This window comes from Limanda limanda, chromosome 13 (assembly GCF_963576545.1).
Source record: "Limanda limanda chromosome 13, fLimLim1.1, whole genome shotgun sequence".
In the NCBI taxonomy this organism is placed as follows: Eukaryota; Metazoa; Chordata; class Actinopteri; order Pleuronectiformes; family Pleuronectidae; genus Limanda; species Limanda limanda.
Genome location: NC_083648.1, coordinates 18,869,977 through 18,891,328, shown reverse-complemented (window position 1 = coordinate 18,891,328; position 21,352 = coordinate 18,869,977). Strand labels below are relative to the sequence as shown.

Sequence of the window (21,352 nt, the reverse complement as noted above, 5' to 3'; positions counted from 1 at the left end):
CTGTATGCCTGATATGCCGAGAAACTGTCGCAGTTTTCAGGGAGTACAACATCAGCCGTCACTTTGCTACGAAGTCAGTCAACGCAAGAACTGGTTGCTGCAGCTCAGAGGTTGGCGACTTATTTACAGACTCAGCAAAAAAATTTTTCACAGACAAACTGCGATTAAAGAGTCATCTACCAAGGCATGTTTTTTGGGGGGCATTCGAAAAAGCAAAGGCTAGCAAGCCTTTTTCTGAAGGCGAGTTTTTGTTAAATGGCCTTGCAAATAAGTGCTTTGCTACTTGGTAAAGGCAAAATCCTTTCATGTAATGATTTTTCCATGTCATATATATTAGTTCACAAAAACACTCCATCTATCTGTTCCTGGCCCGGCCCCTCTGTTAAATTTTGGAACCCATTGTGGCCCGCGAGTCAAAAAGTTTGCCCACCCCTGGGCTAGACGAACAATTCCATCCCTGCAACCAACTTTTAATGTTTCCCAACATATTAAGTATTACCGGGAATCAAACAAGCAATCAAACACACCAGTTGACTCCGACTGCCCTTTTAAAGAGCAGATGGGATGTATTTCCTGGCATGTGGCTGATGCCTCAGAGGACGATGCTGGTAACGGGCTGAAAAGAGATCCATGAAGAATGAGAGACATGTACCCTCATGATCGGGACCAAGCCCTCTGCTCTCTCCTCCTGTTCAGTTGATTATAGAGGACAGAGACCACATAGCACTGGACAGGGTTACACTCAGCAACAGGGAGGTCTGTGAGGCACTGCATAGTCACTGGTGTTATCCGAGATGATTATGGACGGTACACAGTAAGGTGACTCTGTTACTTTCTCTTGCTTCATACCATATGCTCCTCACTTTGACAGGCTGTCACCAGGGTTTCAGAAGAGTTGCCGTCATTCACAGGCCGGCTGCACCTCTTTACTCCAATTGGCTGCCGGCTGGAGGAGTGGGCGTGGTTTCTCATGTCTAGCCCCCCAGTTGTCAGTCTTGGTTGGACAGTGGGTACTGAAGAAAGGCATGTTCACAAGCCCCTCCCTGCTCCATGCATTCTTTTGCACACAAGCAACCCCAGCTTCTGTTATGGCAGGGGCCGCACATTGGCATCTCCTAAACTGCTGCTGCGTGCCACTCTCCCAGACAGCTCTCCCCTCTGACTTCTAAGGAGGCAGACAGACAGGCTGAGCTGAAAACAGATTGTAGTGAACTGTCTGGCAAACACGCCCTCACATCAGCAGGACAAAGTGGAGGAAACTGCTTAACATATGTCACAAGGTAAGCTCTGATTTAATATTTATCTTATTTCTCTATCTTGCAAACTTGAGATGCGGAATGTTGACCTTGAAAGTCTTAGATACAAATCTGATCTAAACTCAGGGTCAGAAAAGCATTTGACTATAAAGTGGTTTAACAAATTGTGTTGAGCGTATCTTCTGGGCCTGTGCTGCATACTGATCAGACTTTCAGGGGAATACATTTGCCTTTCAGAGATAAAACATTGCATTAGATTTACATTTTTATGACATTTCTATTTGCACATGCTGAACAGAAATGCACTTGAAGCAACACAAACACACATGTCCACGTAAACACACGCGCCCAGGCGGCACACTTTCTATTTTTACCTTGCCATGTTAACATTGCATAGCTTTCCCCAATGCGTGAAGCCACTGGCAGCTGTTTCATCCTGAGCTTTGGCTTCACATACCACTCAATGAGGCTTAGATGCCTCAATGCAACTCTGACCCTGTTGGTATTGGAACAGGACCAGCACAACTCCAGTGGTCTCAAAAAATCCCCAATATGAAATACATACTGATGAAGAACTCATAGAACTTGAGCAATGTCTAGGGAAGTCATTTTGGAGAGAGTGAGTGTAAAAAGTTTTACAGAAAAAAGCAGAGACGGATCAAGCAGGAGGGGAAAGGGAGCTTGAGTCCAAACAGTTGGCTATGGTTTCTAAATCAACTCCGAACAGAAGACAGGGTTTAGAGTTATGCGCTGGAAAAACCACAAACTGTACAGCCAAAAGTTGGAGGAGAGGAATAATTTTTCCAGGAACAGAACATTGACAGGGAAACATTTACACATGCAGTGTACAATATACTGTGAAAACAGATGGACAGAGTAAAAGATGAAAAGAGTTTCCTGGTTTTTAAACTTCACTGTTAGTTTTCCAAGTTCAGAATTATGTCAATTGTTAGGCATTCGCTCAGTGGTGTCAAAAAGTGTTTTTTTATCCAAACACATAATAAACATGAGCGGCTGACTGGGACAATGTGATAGAGGATACAAAGGGACTGATCTGAAAGTTCACCCCATGTGAGCCCACGAAACTAAAAACACGTGAGACTACACAAACTCAATAACTTGTGTAAAACTGCAGCACATCTGTCCGGCTGTAGTAAGTTGTAAATATATCTACATGCTAACATTAGCCTGCTGTTATGCTAATATGCTGACGTTTAGCAGGTATAATGTTTACCACGTTCACTATCTTAGCTTAGTTGGCTAATAGTCGCTATTTGTGGCAAATGTCCAGCTGAGCCTGAAATTAGCAGGTTTTTGATCATACACCAAACATTTAAATTTTGACCTGATGGTGGCGCCAAATGAAAAGGTCACCCAAAGTGATAGCATTTAATCATTATAGGTGTTCATGTAGCAGTTTCCTAGCCTCGTCAACTCCCAAAAGCACTTTACAGCTCAAGTAGCATTCACCCACACACTCATATAGCGTTTCTACATGCAACGCTTTTCTATCGAACACCATTCATACTCCGTCGTCACAGTATCTCGCTTAAGGTCATTTCGGAATGCCGACCGTTGCCGGGACAAACCCAGGACCATCTGATTAGTGGAGAACCCTCTTTTCCTTCTGAGCCACAGCTGCCTCTAATGTTTGCATCAAATTGCATGACAGCCCATTCAATAGCTGAGGACCCAACTCAAAACAACAAATTTCAACCATGGTGGCACTAAAGGATGAATATGTTAGGATTCATCCTCTGAGGACAACAAAAGTGTGTACACAATTATGTGACATTCTATCAAACACTAATGGACTAATGGACCATATTAGCACGGCTAAAACTCTGCATTATAGCAAATGTCCTGTTGTTCCCAGCATTGACTGAACAATAAACAAACACTAAATTATCCATTTGTGCTCATTTGAAGCTCAAGCATTTATTGTTGCTTCAGTGGGAGGTCGCCTCTTGCTGTGTCATGAATTTAGTTTGTGGCTGGAGTAAAGAATGCTGTGGACAGAGATGTTGTGATTATGAGGTTTATGCTGATGCAGGGAGAGCCAAAAGGTCTGTGTGAGAAGGAACACATTTACTGAGAGCCTGAGAGGAGGAGAGCAGCTGATGTGGGGACACATAGTCGAAAAGAACTCGAATCACGCAAAATGGACACCCCTCTAAAAATTACTAACTACAACAAGAGTGATAGTGGGATACCAAGGAAACCTTATTAAAAAAATCAACTCATTTCAGTGTCTAGCTTAGCAGCAGTGTAGTGGTGCGAAGGGCTGCTTGGCTCGGGCCTGTTTGGCTTGGTCCTGCTTTTACTTTTCATTTGTTGGGTTTCCTGTGAGGTGGGCCTAGCATACGAAATCAAAACATGTGCCACGGAAATGTGGACAGATTTAGGCAATGACTCACAGCAGTGGCCTGATCGTTATTCTGCTATATTGTTTCCTCTGTGGCGACATGGTCAGGATGAAATGTATGAGCGAGTCTATATTTGTATGTAAGAAACTAATGGCTACTGCAGTTTGTTTCTCACTTTGTTTGTTTGAGAGAAGAAGAAGCTGTAGTCTAAAAGTGAACATACTGCTCTTACTAAATGCTAAACATTCAACTTTGGATTAGCTGTAGCAGGCAAAACTATTTGACATAGCCACTAATCCAAGGACAGTTCAGAGGACTGGTTTGACATTTGAGGAATATTGATTTTAGATGTGAAGATTGACACCTCTTTCATAGTGTGCCCCAAGTTTCCAGGTTGTTGGATCTCCTGCGGTTTCATTTGATGGACAAAATATAAGTGATCTTCCCATCAAAGTATGTAAGATAGCAAGTAGGTTAGTAGACAGCATAGAGAAAGGGCTGGATATTAGAATCACTCCTTTTTCTGGTAAGTGAGCGGTAACTCGCTGCACTTTTTGGCTCAACAATGTGGGTTGTCAAGACCAGACTTAGGCTAGGTGGACCCCCTTTGCCTCAAGATATCTTGCAATTTCATATTTCATGGACAAAATATGAGTGTGAAATTTAAAGTAAACATTTTCTGATAGCTACAGCGTTTCATTTGATGTGAACTAATAGCAGTTTTATTTCATACATAGTAGACATCCATTGGGGAGATGAAACTTTATTTTTGCTACAAAGCGATGCTCTTGAGGTGCATCTAGCAGATGTATACTTTCTAACTGTGGTGACAGAGCCGTCATAGAGACTTATTGAGATGTCAGGAGCAACAGGTGCTCTGCTGCACAGCATCGGTGGACAAAGGCTTGAATACAGCCTTACCACAGTACGCTTTTTTCTTTTATATTAAAGCTTCACTGGCTCTATTGAAATCATGTCAGTTGGTCTGTTCCACTATGCGGAGGACGTTCACTGAATTATCTTCTATTAGAATTACAAATAAAATTACATTTCCTCTATGCACTCCAGCTCTACACCCACGTCCATGGGCTAAAATTAGACTTTTCCGATTGAGTGCTGAAAGAGTGTGATAGAGGTCCACTGGTGTGGCAACATACAGGCTGTATCAGTTTCAGTGTGTTCAGTGAAACCTGTGTACTATAGGTCACTGTGTGGAAAACAGAACCAAACATACCGTGAGAGGAAGGAACACTGCTGTGATAAATCCTTTTACCAGATTTAGGAAAACAATATTTAGTTACTGTAAGAACTAGAATTTTTCTCTAAGTAGGTTACCTGGTGGGAAGAGTTACTGCATGAAATACAGAGAGGGCTCAATATTAGGCTTTTATTTGACTCAGTCACTTTATAGGAAAGTGATGCATTTCATTCGGTCTGACTGAAATCTATAATGTAAAGTAGTAGAAATTGTCAAATGAGCTCTGGCATGAAGTCCTGCTCCTACTTATTTTATTATCAGTTCAATCATATTTGTCCACTTTAATGGCCACTTTTTTTCCCTCGAGACATCCAATTTTTGAGAATGTGGCTTATTTTGTTAAAAAAAAATGTGATTTGTATTTACGCTACTAGTCAATACTTATACATGAACAATGGATCTAGTGTCTATGTCTAATGAGAAAGGGGCTTCTTTTAATGACAAATCCACAAATCTGTCAGAAGTCTGTCACCTGACTCTGTAGTTCCCCTCAGTTCTACAGAGCGTTATTGGAAACATCTTTCAGCTCACTTTGACTTTGGCTCAATCATTGACTGTTTTTGTTCACAGGTCTTTTTTAGCTTTGTTTTTCAACTGAGACAGTCAACTGTTTTTGACAATAAAAGCTCCCATGAACCTTCTGTAGACTGAACAGTACAAAGTTAAAGTTAGGGGAAAAGTAAGTTGATCTAAAAGAAGAGGGAATATTGGTCAAAAATATGTTACTGCTTCTTCAGAGGTCTGTATCATCATTTAAAATCAGTAGCAAAACTATATTGGCTATTAGTGATAACATCCAGACCTTATGGTAACTTCACACTCACTGAGAAACAAGTTTGCTAACTGGAATTTAATATATTTTCGCATATTAATATCTGTTACCCAATATTTGAACATACCATATGTGACAAGCTCCACCCATCTTGAAACTACCAGGCATGGTGTGCCTGCAGGTCCTGCATGCACATACAGCTACAACTGGTATCATTGAGTTCAAGCACATATGTACATATCCGAGTGTGTACATCTAAGCTTGTAAAAAAAAAAGGTATGCATCGCTGTGCATAATTTGCTGATTTGTTGCTGATGGTTCTTGGCCATCCGAGAGGGTGTGAAAGATGGAAGATAAAATTCCCAGCAGGCCCATTTGGTGGTGTTTGTCTGTTTACTACATAGCTGACATTGTTTGGGGCTGCGGCTCAGTGGCTGTGGTTTCTCAAGAGGACAGCGAGCTGCCACAGAGGCTGGATGGGAGAGACACTGAGTGACTACTGGAATAACACAGAGAATAATATCATATATTGACTAGTTATAGAAAAAAAAAGATATGGGAATAGAAATGGCAGTAGAACCATCTGCACGGTACAAATAAAACTGTGATGAAACACAAGAGAGTAAAAGGAAGTTACAGTCAGAGACAGTTCTGTAAAAGTAAACCACAGGTCTGTAAGAAGACTGGAGGGAAAGTGAGAGAAAGAAGGGAGGAACATAGTGAGTCAGAACAATAGCTGTCTTTATTTACGTCTGGAGGAGTATATTTTTGCCTCCCTGGCCAATGCTGCTAGGCTGAACGTCTCAAGTTATTTTCAGCTCCAGTCGTGGATGGCAGGGCTGTAATCAAATGAACATCAGGCCTGCCAGCGTTGAATAATAACTGGCTGGTGCATGGAAGAAATGAAGCAGTGACAGTGTGAGAAAAATATAAAAAAATCTTGTAAAGGAGAAGAGAATGACAGAGAAGGGGAGCGAGATGGTGCTTGAGTGTAACTGGGTGTTTGTTAGTTTTGTGATCGGCGGTACATGTGGGAGAATAAATAACGTTAGTGAATGTAAAGCAAGACAGGACTAATGCTGTTCATAAAATGAAGACTGAGTCACCACAACCATCGCCAGAAAATCATCATTTGTGCCACAACAAATCATGCCTGTGTTCATCTGTGTTCATTATTTTATTAGATAACCACACAATAATCACTTCAACCACTTATTAAAAGTCCCTAGCATGTGTTCCATGAGTAGTGGCCTCAATTAATTCCACTATTTTGCTTTTATCTTGTTTGCTTTGTCAGATACTCAAAGGTCCAACCAGATAATGTGATGACAAATTGACGGAGAACAGAACAAAAGAATAATGGAGCGACACAATGGTAATAAAGTTCGTAAAAAGACTGAGATTGACAACATGACACATTTTATTGTGATGGATTTACTTAATTTGTGTTTAACTGTGTGCAGGAAATATCTCATCGCATAAAACTAAAGAAAATGGAGTTAAAGGGAAGCCCCCTTACTCAGTGGAAACCCCTTATGGCTTCCGAATTGACCTGGACTTCCTGAAATACGTAGACGACATAGAGAAAGGCAACACCATCAAAAGAGTCCCGATTCAACGGCGGAGCAAAGTCCCCCGGGCAAGCACTCTTCCCAGGCACCTCAACCCTTCTGGTTCTGGCCACTGCTCGAGCCTCTGGGGATCTACCGGAGCTATCGGCCCCAGGTCCCGATTGTCCGATGCCGATCCTCATAGCTATTCTTCCTGGGCACGTGATCACAGGAGACCCCTTTCTCCCACCAGGCTCAAGTCTTTGTCAGAGATGGAGGCCAGAATCAAGGAGTTTGATGAGCAACCTTTGGGTGAGCACATCAGACCTCATCTCCTCCGCGCTTCTAGTCTGCCACTCACAGTATTACTGAGACAGAGCTCAGAGTCCACCGATGACCCCGGCAGCCTCCACAGTTCTAGGGATCACCTCGGAGGAAGAAACACCTCCTGTGAAGACATTTTATACTCCCAAGACAGCCCTCGTCCTCGGGACTGCTCAGGGCTGGTGAGGCGCCTGACCGAGGCCCTTGAACGTGTCGGGGAGCTGGAGATGGAGGTGAGGGTCATTCCAGAGCTCAGGGCTCAGATCTGCATCCTCCAAGAGGATCGAGAAACGCTTCGCCTGGGCCTGAATCCAAAGATCCAAACCCCTTCGATGAATGGAAGCACAGACCCTCATACTTTGTCCCACTATGGCACCAGGGAAATCAAAAGGCCCAGGCATGAAAGTCATGTTATGTTTCCTCAAAATCACATTGTCAGTCAAGACGATTCTAATCCAACACACGAGTGGAGGACTAGTACAGATCTGGACGAGCTGCTGACGGTGACGTCCCTGCAAGCGAAGGTGGCTGGGCTCGAGCAGAAGCTCCATGAAACTGGCCTGGACCTCCAGAGGACGTTAGGCCTACTGAGGGAGCAGCAGGAGGAGAGCAAGAGGAAAGACGAGAAGGTGGAGCACCTTATCACGAATCCTGCAGTGTGGGTCCGGGCAGAGAGGGTGGTTGTGGACCAGGACGGAGATGAGACGTTGGTTAGATCTGTCGAAACAGATTATGATAATGTCAGCTCCTTGAGTGTTGTAAGAACTGAGCCTGTAGACACAGCAGTAGTCGTCCCCCACATAAAGAAGATCAAGAGGCTCCTGGATCAGCAGTGGGCGTGTCTGTGTGCAGACAGGGAGTCAGGAGAGGAGGGTAAACCACTCCTACACCCCGACCCTAAAGTCAACTCCCTGCAGCAGGAGATGATGGGACTTGTTGACATCCTCACCTCTTACTACATCCAACATGGACACAAAGATGGAGACAGGATTCAGCATGAAGGTACAGTAGTCCATAGAATGTACATTACATCACTGTTACTAATGTTCATTGAGAGAAAAAACATGGTCGACAGTAAAAAGGGTTTTCTGCATATTCCACAAAAATCAACAAAAGGAAATTAAGTCGAATTTGCACTTCACGCAGCCTTAGAAAATACTTTGTTTGGAAACACACATATTTATAAAGTTTGTTAAGTTAACAATTGAAAATAATACTTGATTAATTTGTGTGTTACCATTTGTAGCATTGAATTTGTAAAACAATTTTCTTTTTCCAGTGTTTATGTCTTAAAAATGTCGAAAGCATTTAAATTTGAAAGCTCACATTTGTCTAACAGCCGAGAAGTCCTGTCGAAATAAAGGCAATTTGTTATTTTTCTGCAACACTGAAAATGTTATCTTATTAAAATTAACTATAGAAGCGGTTGAATCATGGAGTTCATTTGTCCACTTCAGACTCCAACTTTAACTATCAGATGAAAAGTGATGGTACTTGCTGGTCTGAGTGTATATAGTTTGTTTATAGGAGTTCAAAAAAATGCGTGACTCAGCTTTTGTGAAGCTATGTCTAAAGAATCTTAATAATCTAAACCATGCTAAAAACGTTGCTGCTCATCTGCATGTTGATATTCCATCATGTCGACTGTGTCTCGTCTTCCCTGCAGACTCCAAATCCATCATGAAGACAGATGGATGCGTCCAGACGTCAACAAGCCAACATTCTGGGGGTGTTAATGAAGGGTTAGTAAACATCTCTCACTGCTTTTACCGAGCTTAAAAGTAATGTTTATTGGAACTCGACTGAACTTGAGGTTCTTTCAGCTACTGTTGCCTGGCTCTGACTGAGAAAATTATAATGATTTAAATCTGAAAGTTGAATAGCACTCCCTCTATAGCACGGACTCCCATGTCTGAGGATGAAATGGTAAATGGTGTGTATTTATATTGTGTTTTTCTAGTCTAGATCTCCACTCAATGCACTTTACAGTAAAGTACTTTACAGTTTGCCATTCACCCATTCACACATTCAAACATTTCTATGAGGGGCTATTCATGTTTCAGCATCTTACCCAAGGACACTTCGGCATGCAGATGGGAAGACTGGGATCGAACCTCTGACCTTCTGGTTGGAGGACGACCGCTCTACCTTAGCCACAACAGAACATTTTTCATTTTCCAACGCCTCAGATCAAAATGTATTTCATCATTCTAAATTAGAATAATCCTGAAGGACAGAAAACTGTGTATTTTGTACTGCTCAGAATTACAAAAAACATTGAATGGGCTATATAATCCACTTGTTTGAAATAATCAGCTGAAATTAGTTTATTGTTTTTTTATGTCAAGCCACAGCTGTTTAAGGAATGGACTCAAAGATTGATTGGATTATCCTGAATTATCCTAAACATGAATAATCTCTTCCAAATACCTTACTGCAAAACGAGCCAAATGACATATCATGGGGGAACATGGATGGATTGGCTTTAAGGTTGATGACTGAAGCTGCAATTTTCAACAAAGCAATAGAGTTAATGCAGTTTTTCAGGGAATTCTAACATATTTTTTTCAAATTAAACCTCCCAGTGTTTGAGAGATCCAAGAATTCAGTGCTGAAAATTATGCGATGCATTTAATTCCCCAAGTAATTTTCTTTTCCTTAATTTTCATAAAGAACAACCATGAGGGGAAATCTTGGGAGAGAAGTTGTTAACGACAGCGTTCAGCAGAAGGAGAGCAGCACCAGCCCCAGAGACATGGCTGCTGCCCAGGTGGATGCAGACCCAGAGATGAGACGGGTGGAGGGAGAGCAGCACATGAGCCCAGACACACAGATGATATCGGGAGGAACAGGATCAGGGCGGACAGATGGAGGCGTAGCGTCTGTGGAAGCAGAAGCTCCCGAGAAAATGGCCAAGACGAAACCAAATCCTCCAGGAGAACAGATGGAGAGGTGCTCTGGCTCAGAAACAACTCCAGGGGGCAGGTGAGAGGACCAGAACTAATGCGTTATCAGTGCTGGTTTAGTAAATTAAATATCCTACAATAAATGTTTATTTCATTTCAATAGTATGTATTCCTGAATATGTGAGGTAAATCCCCTTCTTGATGGTTCACCAAGCACACATGTTCTTCTCTTTCAGGGAGACTGTGAGTGCAGATTTTACGACCGCATGTCAGTTCCTCAACGAGCACATGGAAAACATGCATAACCCCAACGATGATATGGTATGTCACAAATTCATATAACTTAAAGCTGCCCAATCAATATGTTATATTGTAGATATTTGGGGGTTATTTACAAACCCACAGAGAATTATAACTCAGCTCACGGCATTTTAGTATCTTTTAGCACATTGTTTAGATTTTGTAGCCTGTAGCTTTACTGGCTAACTCTCACTGCTCCGATGAAACCATGTTTCCGGCTGTTTTCCTCATAAACAATAGACAGAGTTAACAACTAGCTTTGAGCATACGCAAGCTTAATCAACAGATATTTGTTGGTGGAGACCAAAATAAAGTGAATATTGGACCACACACTGCCACCAAAAATAAATTATAATGTTGCTACATGTTTGTTGGATGTGAAAATAGCTAAATTGTTGAAATATTCACCCAAATAACTTTATACTGTGGCAGTCCAGAGACAATATGTAAATGTTATGTTCTGTAACAAGTCAATTAATACTGCTTCAATGTGTGTCTATTGAATCAAAATGTTATTCTTAACATGTACTGTACACTCTGCTGATCAAATGTCAGAATGCATCATCCAAAGTTTTAATCCTTCCTGTATTCCTGTCTGTTTCTCCAGAGGAAGGCCCTGGTCGTGTTGTTTCAGTATTGGTTCAGTGCGGCAGCAGAAGAGACCTCAGTGGCCAGCAGTGTGGCTATGTACCTGAAGGAGGTGAAGAAATCCACTCCTTCACTACTTGCCTTCCTCATCAACCTGGCCGACGACAACGGCAACACCGTGCTGCATTACAGCGTGTCCCACTGCAGCTACGGCATCGTCAGCCTTCTGCTGGAAACAGGTAATACCACCGTGTTACCAGTTGTTTTTTTTTTACAAAGTAATCGCTGCAATGTTAATTTTGATGTTGTTTTTATCTCTGTACCTCAGGTGTAAGTAATGTTAACCTGCAGAACAACGCTGGCTACACAGCGGTGATGCTGGCCTCACTGACGGCCCCTGATGGCCCCGGTGGCATGGAGGTGGTCCGGAAGATAATGGAGCTGGGCAACATCAACCTTCACTCCAGTCAGGTAACGACATTGATTAAAATGACAGAAAATGAATAACTCCCTTAAGATGACAGAGCCCTGTGGAGTTTGAGTTTTGAAATAATAAAAATCAGAATTTACATGGCACCTTTTCAAATGTTGTTACAAAGTGCATTACAAGGTAGGAACAACAACAATAAGACAATGGAACATGAGCAGAGAAAATACAACAATAAAATAGACAGAATTGAATTGTAAATAACTAGGATTAGTACATGTAAATAAGAGCCAATCATCTGTAGAAGCTTTCATAAAAGGTTAAGTTTTAAGAGGGGATTTAAAAGGAGCTGGAGAATTAATCTGTCTGAGTTCAACGAGGAGCAACTTCAATAATGAGGGAGCTTGTTCAAGTCTAAATGGAAGATTGCATCTACTCCCACACAATATAAAGGGTCACTCCATTTTCACATGTGCATCAGTTTGCATTTCATAATAACTACAAATCAGTTCAGTAATTTCTCCTTTCTCACCTCTGAGGGGAACTATTTAAAGAAGGCTATGAAGGACTTGGGGGAGCAGTTTAAAAGATATGAGACAGCAGAGCTGACCCTCCTCATAAAACAACTTTCTAGTTGCCACTAGGGTCCCGAGGCCACCAGGGGGCCCCCAAAGTCATAAATCGTACTTTGCTGTATTAGGGTTGCTTATATAACTCTTGCTACTGTCAGTATTGTATGATAAGGGAACAGGGAGGATCATATGTATGTTTGATCCAAAAACTCTGTCCCCCTCTGTCAGTGTGTGAAAAATGTATCTTGTAATAAGGCACCTTTAAAAAGTGAAATTTTAGCATGATATATGTTCCAGACCTAAAATATTATTATTTGAATACAAATTGAATATAATGTTTGGTTTGATTATAATGACTGGGAGTATGACTGGTCTATCCACTTGGAGGCATGGCCCCAAAACCTTATCCTGCTTAGGCCCCACAGATGTGTAAAAACCATGGAGGGTCCAATAAATGACACTATCTTGCATTATGGGAAATATGGTCTTGTGTTTTTTGAAGCTTGATTCACACATAAATTGCATCCCTCTAAAGTCCTTTATCAATAACAGATCTCCGTCTGTGTCCCATCCGCTCTCGCTCTTTTCCTCACAGACGGGCCAGACAGCTCTGCACTTGGCGGTGAGACACGGCCGAGTCGTGATGGTCCGCCTGCTGCTGAGCTGTGGAGCCGACACCAACAGCCAGGACAGCCAGGGCACCACGGCTCTAATGTTCGCATCGGAGAGGGGCCACACACACATCGCACGGCTGCTGCTGGAGAGGAGCCAGTGTGACCTCACCCTCACTGACAAGGTGACACTGAATTGACTTCCAATATTATCCCCTAACCCCTAAGTGTGAGATACATAGTTGCAGTTGTCGCAGTATGAATTTTTCCAAAGGAATAAAAAATAATTGGACAACATTTTCTTTCAAATTCCACAAGCAGCACCCTCAGGTAATAATATTTCATAAATTCAAAATGACAACTCCAATTCGATTTCTCTTGTGAAATCCTGGTTTTATAACAAAACGGCACAACTTTACTACCCACATAACTGAACTCAAAAGGGAGCTTGGGTGTATAAAAGCGTTTGTGTTTGGACTCACACTTTGTGCATGTGGGTGGACCGAGTGTGTGCATGCAGCAGAATAGAGCTTTCCCAGGATTAATCGGGGCAACAGTAAGACAAATCTCCCCGGGCTGAGATGAGCTTATCCGCCAACAGTAATTTATCTGCCAGTCTGGAGCGAGTGGAGGCAGCGAAGACGGCTTCCATATGCATCTATTACTTTTGATGCAGTCTACCTAAGTTTCAGAGGAAGAAAAGACCATAAACCACAGGTGTCCAGTCTCAACTCTAAAGCATATTAAACTATATTTCACCTTGACACAAACCCTCATTAATAAGACTAAAACTCTGATACATATGAATTCTTAACCCACTTAACCCATTTATCCTATGAACTGAAAATAAAAACCATGCGGATTAGTGTTTGATTTCAAGGTGCAGCCTCAATCCTGAACCAATTCTTCCAGTGAACACAATGCTAAGAGTCCTGCCAGGCAGAGAAGCTTTGTACCTGAGCCACACGCTAATGTTCGCTTTAGAATGTTAAGTCTCATTATATTTTTGCTAGTTCAGTTAAACATGTCAGCAGTAAAATAATAAAATCGTTCTAATCGTTTAAGAAATCTCTGTCTGTCTGTCTGTCTGTGGAACGCATATCTGAGGAACCATTCATATATTGACTTGATGCTTGGCAACTGGGTTATTAAAGGCCCAAGGAAGTGCAGTGTCTAATCTGCTGTTGAGACACTTTCAGTATTTATAAACTGCGAATGCAGCGGTCTGAAGCAGCAGCGGCTGTGACTCATCAACATAAGTGACGTTGTCAGGACAACACAGCATTCATGTCAACGGCAACTGATTCACCAGTTCAGGGATCTGTGCACTGAGTCGATCTTCACATAACTTCGAATAGACAGGTGAACAGCTCTTTGTGCAGCAGCGCAGGTGCAGCTGCAGGGTTCTGTGGACTGAGTCTTTACCGGTCAATGGTCAATGACTGCAGGTCACTTTTACAGTCAGAGAAAGAAAGCTGCAACCAGCATTACCACAGGTCACCCTTCCAAACAGGCAGGTTTAGAACAGCCATTGCAGTTGTGTCTCTAACAACCAGAGTGAATCTCAGAGGATCAACAGAGTCAGTGGGATTCATCCCAAAGAAATCCATCCAGTATTTGTTGATTTTGAATACTGCTAATTGGCTAAAACTACAGGTGGATTAGTTATTCTTTATAACGTGTGTCAAACTTCATTTGGCTTTTCTTTCTCTCTATCCTCCAGCTTGGTCAAACTGCCATCTCTATTGCCATGCAAGGTTCCCATACGGACACAGCCGCCCTCCTGCTGGCCCACGCTAAGGCTCGACTTCTGTAAGGCTGGAACATCAGAACAGAATCTGCAGATATAATGAACATCTCAAACGCGCTCTTTTTCATCTCATGCACCTTGAAATGCAGTTTAAGGTCAATGCTATGTGCCTGGATTGACCTCTTTCGTCCATGATATTGTTTTTGAATCCAGGACTAGCATTAACTCAAGTTTTGTATGGGAAGACATCATCATAACGAGGCTACATCATCAATGCGAGAGGTGGGGCTTTAAACAAGGGTTTGTTGTGATGGCTTGTGCAGCAAAATGGGTTTTCATAGTTAGGCTTGATCTTTGCACAATCAGGTAGCACCTTCCCTCTGCAAACTGTGCAAGGAAAATATATATTTATAATAAGTAAATTGTTATTGTCATGATAAAATCACAGGTGCTGCTCTGTTTATAGAGGAAAAACAGAGGCTGCAATTTCCATTATTGCGGCAGATCAGCACTTTTGGAATAAAATAAAATGTGTGTAAAATATATCAAGACATGTAAAGTACTTTTTGAATGCTGCATGATGTGTACATGAGAGACAAATGTAAACCAACCTGTTGATTTATCTCTCTAGCAATTTCAATAATGTTGTTAGCAATGGTTGTTTTTAATAAAAATCTGATAAAATAGATGATGATGATGATGATGATGATGATGATGATGATGATGATGATGATGATGATGATGATGATGATGATGTCTATTTTCAAACAAGCACACATGCCCTTAAATACAATAGTTGAATTGTCAGGCTGCACTGTAAATCCAGCAGGGGGCGCAGTTCCTCCATTCCAGCATCACCACTACTACTACACACACACATAGAGCAACACTATTCTCAATTCTTGAAATGACCATACCCAAGGGATTAGATCTAATCCCCTTCAAGTGTGGCAGACAATTATAAACAAGACACCGACTGAATTGTACTAAGTCCTCAGTGAGAGACTCCACAATGAGATTCACCTGCAGTCCCACTGTATGGCAGCTGGTAAGGCCCAGTCAGGCGTGAAAACAGCTGTGTGTGAGAGTGGCCCATTGTTCCTTTAGCCCATTGGGGAACAGTCAGTGTCAAAGCTCTTATTTTTGCTGCAAAGACTTGAGATTATATTTGTGTGACACAGAGGATTCAGCGTGGAGACGTGGGAGGAGGAGGCTGGATTTCCGTCTGAAAGAGCAAAGCCACCTCATTTCCCCTGGGGATTTTTTTTCTCCAGCCTCGCCAACCGACTGCCCTGCCGCTGTGATGAACCCTTAAATCAGCATCCTGCTCTAGGGTCGCAGATTAAATCTGAACAAATTCTATCATAAAGTGACGCCTGTACTGCTGGCTAAAATTAAAAAAATGGCCTGAAATAAATGAACAATAGAATAAAAGACCCCTGACGATATGTATTCATGCGAGTACAAAGGCCACAGAGATACGTGGACAAATACCATCCCCCAGCCTGACAGACCGTCACACCACGATGAATAAAGGTTCATATGGTGTGCTTATATGTGGACCAATGGATTTCTGCTGCAGGCCCCACTAGATTATTAAAAAAACTAAAGTACTCATTGCATAATGTCCTAATGGGGCGGGAGGACAACAAGGAGGCTGATGAGTCTGAGGGCATTTGCCTGGTTTCCCCTTAATAATGGAAATGGACTGGATTTATCTGCCACTGTTTGTCTGTCTGCTGATGGATCACACAGTCAGGATGGATACAAAATGCCTAAACAACACATTCTCCTTCTGTCAAATAAAAATGTGAATTCATGAGCAATAGAACAAACATTGGTAGATCACATGTAGTCATTTTGCTGTGGCAGCCTTATTTGGTCTGGTATGACCAGCGGAAGCCACTTAAAACCATAGACTGTATATAAAAATTGTTGAAAAGTCCGCAAAGTGAAGCCAAACCAAGTGCCGAAACCGGTATTCTATCAAATTACCAGTAGGGGCCGATTCTACAGGTTACAAAGAAGTCCCTTTCTATTGAAGTCTATTAGAAGATGACCTTACTTCTCACATGAACATTTTCATACTGAGTTTATGTTCTCAATCTCTAGTGTCAAGCCTTCTTCAATAGAGCATGATGTTCATTGAGTAAATTACGGTCTCATTTAGAGTCAAACTGAAGATAAAGCACGGCATGGCGACTGTGTGAGTGACAGCTAGTACCTTCCAATGGGTGAAGGTCGCAGGTGAAGGTGACTGTGCAATGTCCTTGAGCTCTCAGTCAGGCTCCACATCCCAAATCTCCAAATACAGTTTCTTTTGGTTTAAAGAAGAAGATTGCCCTGGACAAAATGCCAAACTCAAGGTTTTAAAATACGACAGTTCACAAACCAGTAGGGGACGACAGGTAGATTGACACTTGCTTACATGAGATCAAACTACTTAGACAGTAAACACACCATACCTGATAAGGACCATACCTATTTGTTGATTCCTGTTTGTGGTCCAACTCGTTTTCAGGTCGGCAAAAGATGATGATGGATATTAACATTGCAACGGCTAAAGTGTTGTCAAATTATATTTAGCAGAAACACAACAATATAAGCATTCATTTGGAAACCGCTTGTGGCCAACCTGATGAATGCGAGTGCGACATTCACATTCATTATTTCCATTTTTGATGTTGACTATATCTGAGGAAATATCAGACTCATTAGCTGCTAAATGCTCATCTCGTAGACTATAAAGATAGACGACTTGTCTCTACTTCTTCCCACGGTCCAGAAATGAAGCCAACATATCCCACACAGGAACGCTGGCATCTTACGCATCATACACGAGTCATACACAGGTCGTTATCAGCTGTCAATCATGATGTTTTCTATTTAAACATCAACATTTGCTCAAGAATATACATCTGACCTATTGGTTTGGTTTATGGTCCATTCACTAAAATGGAGGAGGCAGGGTTTATAACCTATACTGCAGCCAGCTACCAGTTGCTGATTGGGTGCTTTTCTGGAAAGTTATCAAGTTAGCTGTGTTCACTAACTAGTTGGTAAGTTTGTTTGTTGTTTGATACTTATTAATGTGAATACATTTCGTTTTTATTTTTTCTAATAACAATCTGTAACTGTATAGGCCACGCTGACCATTCGAACCATATGAAAATATTTACTAGTGCAGGTTTAAATCAACTGGTTTAAGAGTTGAAAAATCGCAGTTGATCAGCAAACATTACAGGCTTGCTTTTAAGATATTCAGTGCCTTTTAAAATATTCCTTTTGAGTGGTGAACTTGAAACAGACATAATATTTCATCATGTGAGAAGAAGACGACACAGCAAACGTTGAGGAAATTTTCAGCTGGATTTTATATATCAATATATAGAGATATTCAAAAGCAATCCATTACAGAAAATGAAAAAGTGAAAGCAGTTTGGTCTTATTCCAGTTTATCTTTGCCTGTACAGTGATCCCTGTCCTTTTACCCCCCCCACCCAAAAATCCCATAACAAGGGAACATTTAAAAAATAAACAAAGGCACAAACAACCAAAAACCAAATCATGTCGTTAACACTGAGGTCGGAAAGCGTTGCAAGGGATGTGAGAGGGGACACCATGTGTTAACAGAAAGACGGATGGCAAACGATGCACGGCAAGAAAACAACACAAATCACTTTGGTGGGTAATTCAAAGTTGGTACAATCAGGGGAATGCAGAGCTTTATACAAATAAATTAATATACCTGTCGACACTTTATCTAAAATCTTATGTACAGCTTTTCTTTTACATAATCCTATAATACATTATCAAAAACCTTATGAAAACATATTTACAAATCAATGAATCAAAAAGCACCCTCAGAGCTTCTCCAGTCTCACACACACACACACACACACACGCACACACACACACACACACACACGCACACACACACACACCTTCATACACTGTTTTCTTCCATGCGATGCACAGTACAGAAGGCATTCTAAGAGGGTTGTGCAACAAAGAGCATACAAAACCGTTTCAAATATGGCTGTGGGATGAACATTAGCACTCACATGCATAATAATGAATACATACACACACACACACACACACACACACGCACGCACGCACGCACGCAGACACACACACACACACACACACTAGAGTTTTAAAGTTGTACGAATGGAGTAACATCATTAATGACGGGTATACACCAGCACGGAACATACTCACTGACAGGACAAGTCGGCCTCATACACATTACATCAGACTTGGATTCTTGTTCTTGTGTGGTTACATCACATGACAGGTCACTCTCATCACGCAGCCACCAGCTGGGCTCTCCCACGTTGCACTATCCCAAACTGTCTGCTCGGATATCGGCCACCTCAGGAGGAGGCGAGCGGGCACGGAATCTCACACGCTTTTCGTGAAAGTGTGCATGCATGTGTATGTATATGTGTGTCAGTGTGTGTTGCCCGGTACAAAGAATGGCTGTGCTGTCAGTTGGTGAGCAATTATGCATGCTGTTTGTGTTTTCACAGGCCAAGTGCACATTGTCTCCGTCCTCCGGAGATCAGCGTGAGCCAGCCAGCACTGCGCCCCATGTGTGTGTGTTCGTGTGCACGTTTGTCACAGTCAAATACAGGTGATCAAAGAAAATCAAAACACTGAAGTAATTATTGTCAACCCACGTAACTCAGTCTATTGCTTCTCCCGAAACCATTGCGCATTTAAAAAAGTCACAGTAAAGAGGAAGGAACTCCTGTAGTATATTCCTCTTCTCTCTAACCCTCACAATCCTCAAAGAAAACCAATGTCTAAAGATTGAATTTGTCCATTTTCTCTTTTCCACTCACTTGCTGTTCTCTCCCAAAACTCTGGACGTTAGAGTTGAATTAATAACGAAATCCCTTCAAATCAACTGCAATGTGAAATGCTCGACAACCCACTTCTACAGGTTTGTCTCTGAACCTGAAAGAAAGAATAAGATGTGGGTGGTAACCTCTCTTTAAAATCAATCTGAGAATAAAAAAATCGTACAGAAAACACATCAAGGACAATGTTAACTACACAACACGGCTTCAGTAATGACATTTATGATTGATTCTGACACGAATCTGTACAGATTGTCCCATCAACGCAGGTACTGTCCCACTTCCACAGCTCATTCTCCTTCCTAAACTGTGTTCCCAGAGCTCCGCAGCCCACTGGGAAAAGCACAGAGCCAGAGTTAGTACATCGAGGACACAACATAACCTCTCACTAGCCCTGTCACAAAATATAAGACACACAGCACACACCTCACTAAGTTATCAATGTAAAAGACGACTCACGACAGGAACCAGTTTGACTCCGTATCCCAGCTTAGGTCAATTTTGGCACACATTTTAAAACTCTGTGATCAATTCTCAGTATTTACCGGAAGAAAAATAGATCCAGCTCCAGCACAGAAAAGGTTTGACACGACTTACTGTTTTTCAAATGGAAAATTGGCATAGTACAGGGCTGTGAATGGCTGTGTGTAACACTGGATGATATGTAGTTCAGCAGACTCAGTCCAAGTCACCCCTGACCTCACTATGTGTGCGTGTGCCTCAGCGGCCATCTTCTCCGGAAGTCGCCCCCTTTTCGGATCACTTTGCGGTGGAGAGCATCGGCTGCTCCGTGTACCAGTGAGTCCCCGGATCGGGCATGCTGCCCCCGAGGGGCAGCGCGATGAACTGCGGGCAGGTCCCACCTCCTGCTCCCACCACTCCCATGCTGACGCCCTGCGGGTACGGGTGGTGGTGCGTGTGGTGCCCCATCCCGTCGGTCCGGCCGATGTGGATCTCGTCCTCCTCGCCCTCGCCGGTGGTCTTGCGGTAGACCGGGTTGTCGAAGTTCATGCTCTTGGTGGAGTTGCGCCGCCAGTTCCGCCACACCAGGTAGACTCCGGCACAGACCAGGCCGAACACCACTGTGGCAACGATAGGAACTGCATGCGTTTAACACACAGCGGCAGGGAAATGGGAAGGGGGCAGCGTTAACAAGGCAGAACGAGTCCATGGTATGAAAGGAGAGGAGCAGCACAGGCATGCAGGGACAGAGAGGGGCAGCGGCAACCAGGTTGTGTGTGTGTGTGGTTCAGCCAATCGTCAGGTCAAAGTCAGGTCAAACACAGAGCAAGAGACTTTTGACTCAGCTCTGCAAACCCATACTATAATCTATATCATCTAAAACCCATCACACTTCATCACTATCTGTTGGCAGCTCATGCTCAGCAAATCTGCCCTTGAATAAATCATGAAATTTTGATATTTTTTAAATAATTAATTTCACAAATAAAGCTTCATTCTTTCTCTGTTTCTTTTGTCCTGCTCACCTGATGAAATGCATTATGAAAACTGTCAATGTGACGTATTGGCTTACTCTTGTTGTTCAGGTTCATTTTCACCTTGCACAAGTTGTGCATTTTCACACATCAAACTGTACATGAACAGAAGATTCTACAATAACATCTTCCACATATACAGTTTGTTTATTATCCTCTAGCCTCTATATAATTGTATAAGTGGTGTCAAAGGCGGACCAGCTTACTCGGGAGAAAATACTCCCAGAGGAAATTAATATTTAAATGCAACTGTGTTCTTCTATATAAAGGTTGGTGTTTGTCTAGTCTTTGCAAAACCGAAAAACATG

The 21,352-nt window shown here is 42.3% G+C and overlaps 2 protein-coding genes across 2 annotated transcripts in view; one reads left to right on the top strand and one right to left on the bottom strand.

The window, feature by feature from the left end:
• The first annotated feature begins 1,163 nt into the window (after positions 1-1,163).
• Positions 1,164-15,286, top strand: LOC133017610 (KN motif and ankyrin repeat domain-containing protein 4-like). The gene is made up of 10 exons (XM_061083726.1): positions 1,164-1,280; positions 6,950-7,027; positions 7,116-8,528; positions 9,193-9,268; positions 10,200-10,511; positions 10,669-10,753; positions 11,340-11,559; positions 11,649-11,791; positions 12,915-13,115; positions 14,654-15,286. The coding sequence occupies exons 2-10, from the start codon at positions 7,012-7,014 to the stop codon at positions 14,744-14,746; spliced, it is 2,559 nt and encodes an 852-aa protein (XP_060939709.1). The 5' UTR covers positions 1,164-1,280; positions 6,950-7,011; the 3' UTR covers positions 14,747-15,286.
• Positions 15,287-20,307: 5,021 nt separating this feature from the next.
• Positions 20,308-21,352, bottom strand: part of LOC133018092 (low-density lipoprotein receptor-related protein 8-like) — an 83,998-nt gene continuing 82,953 nt past the window's right edge. Inside the window, exon 18 of the mRNA XM_061084395.1 lies at positions 20,308-20,648. Coding sequence (XP_060940378.1) covers positions 20,308-20,648 — 341 coding nt within the window. The remainder of the gene's footprint in view (positions 20,649-21,352) is intronic.

What these genes read in the sequence shown, in the direction of transcription:
- LOC133017610 (XM_061083726.1), top strand. An exon ending in AGACAGGATTCAGCATGAAG is followed by an intron (nt 8,529 to 9,192) that starts GTACAGTAGTCC and finishes TCTTCCCTGCAG; the next exon opens with ACTCCAAATCCATCATGAAG. An exon ending in ATAACCCCAACGATGATATG is followed by an intron (nt 10,754 to 11,339) that starts GTATGTCACAAA and finishes CTGTTTCTCCAG; the next exon opens with AGGAAGGCCCTGGTCGTGTT.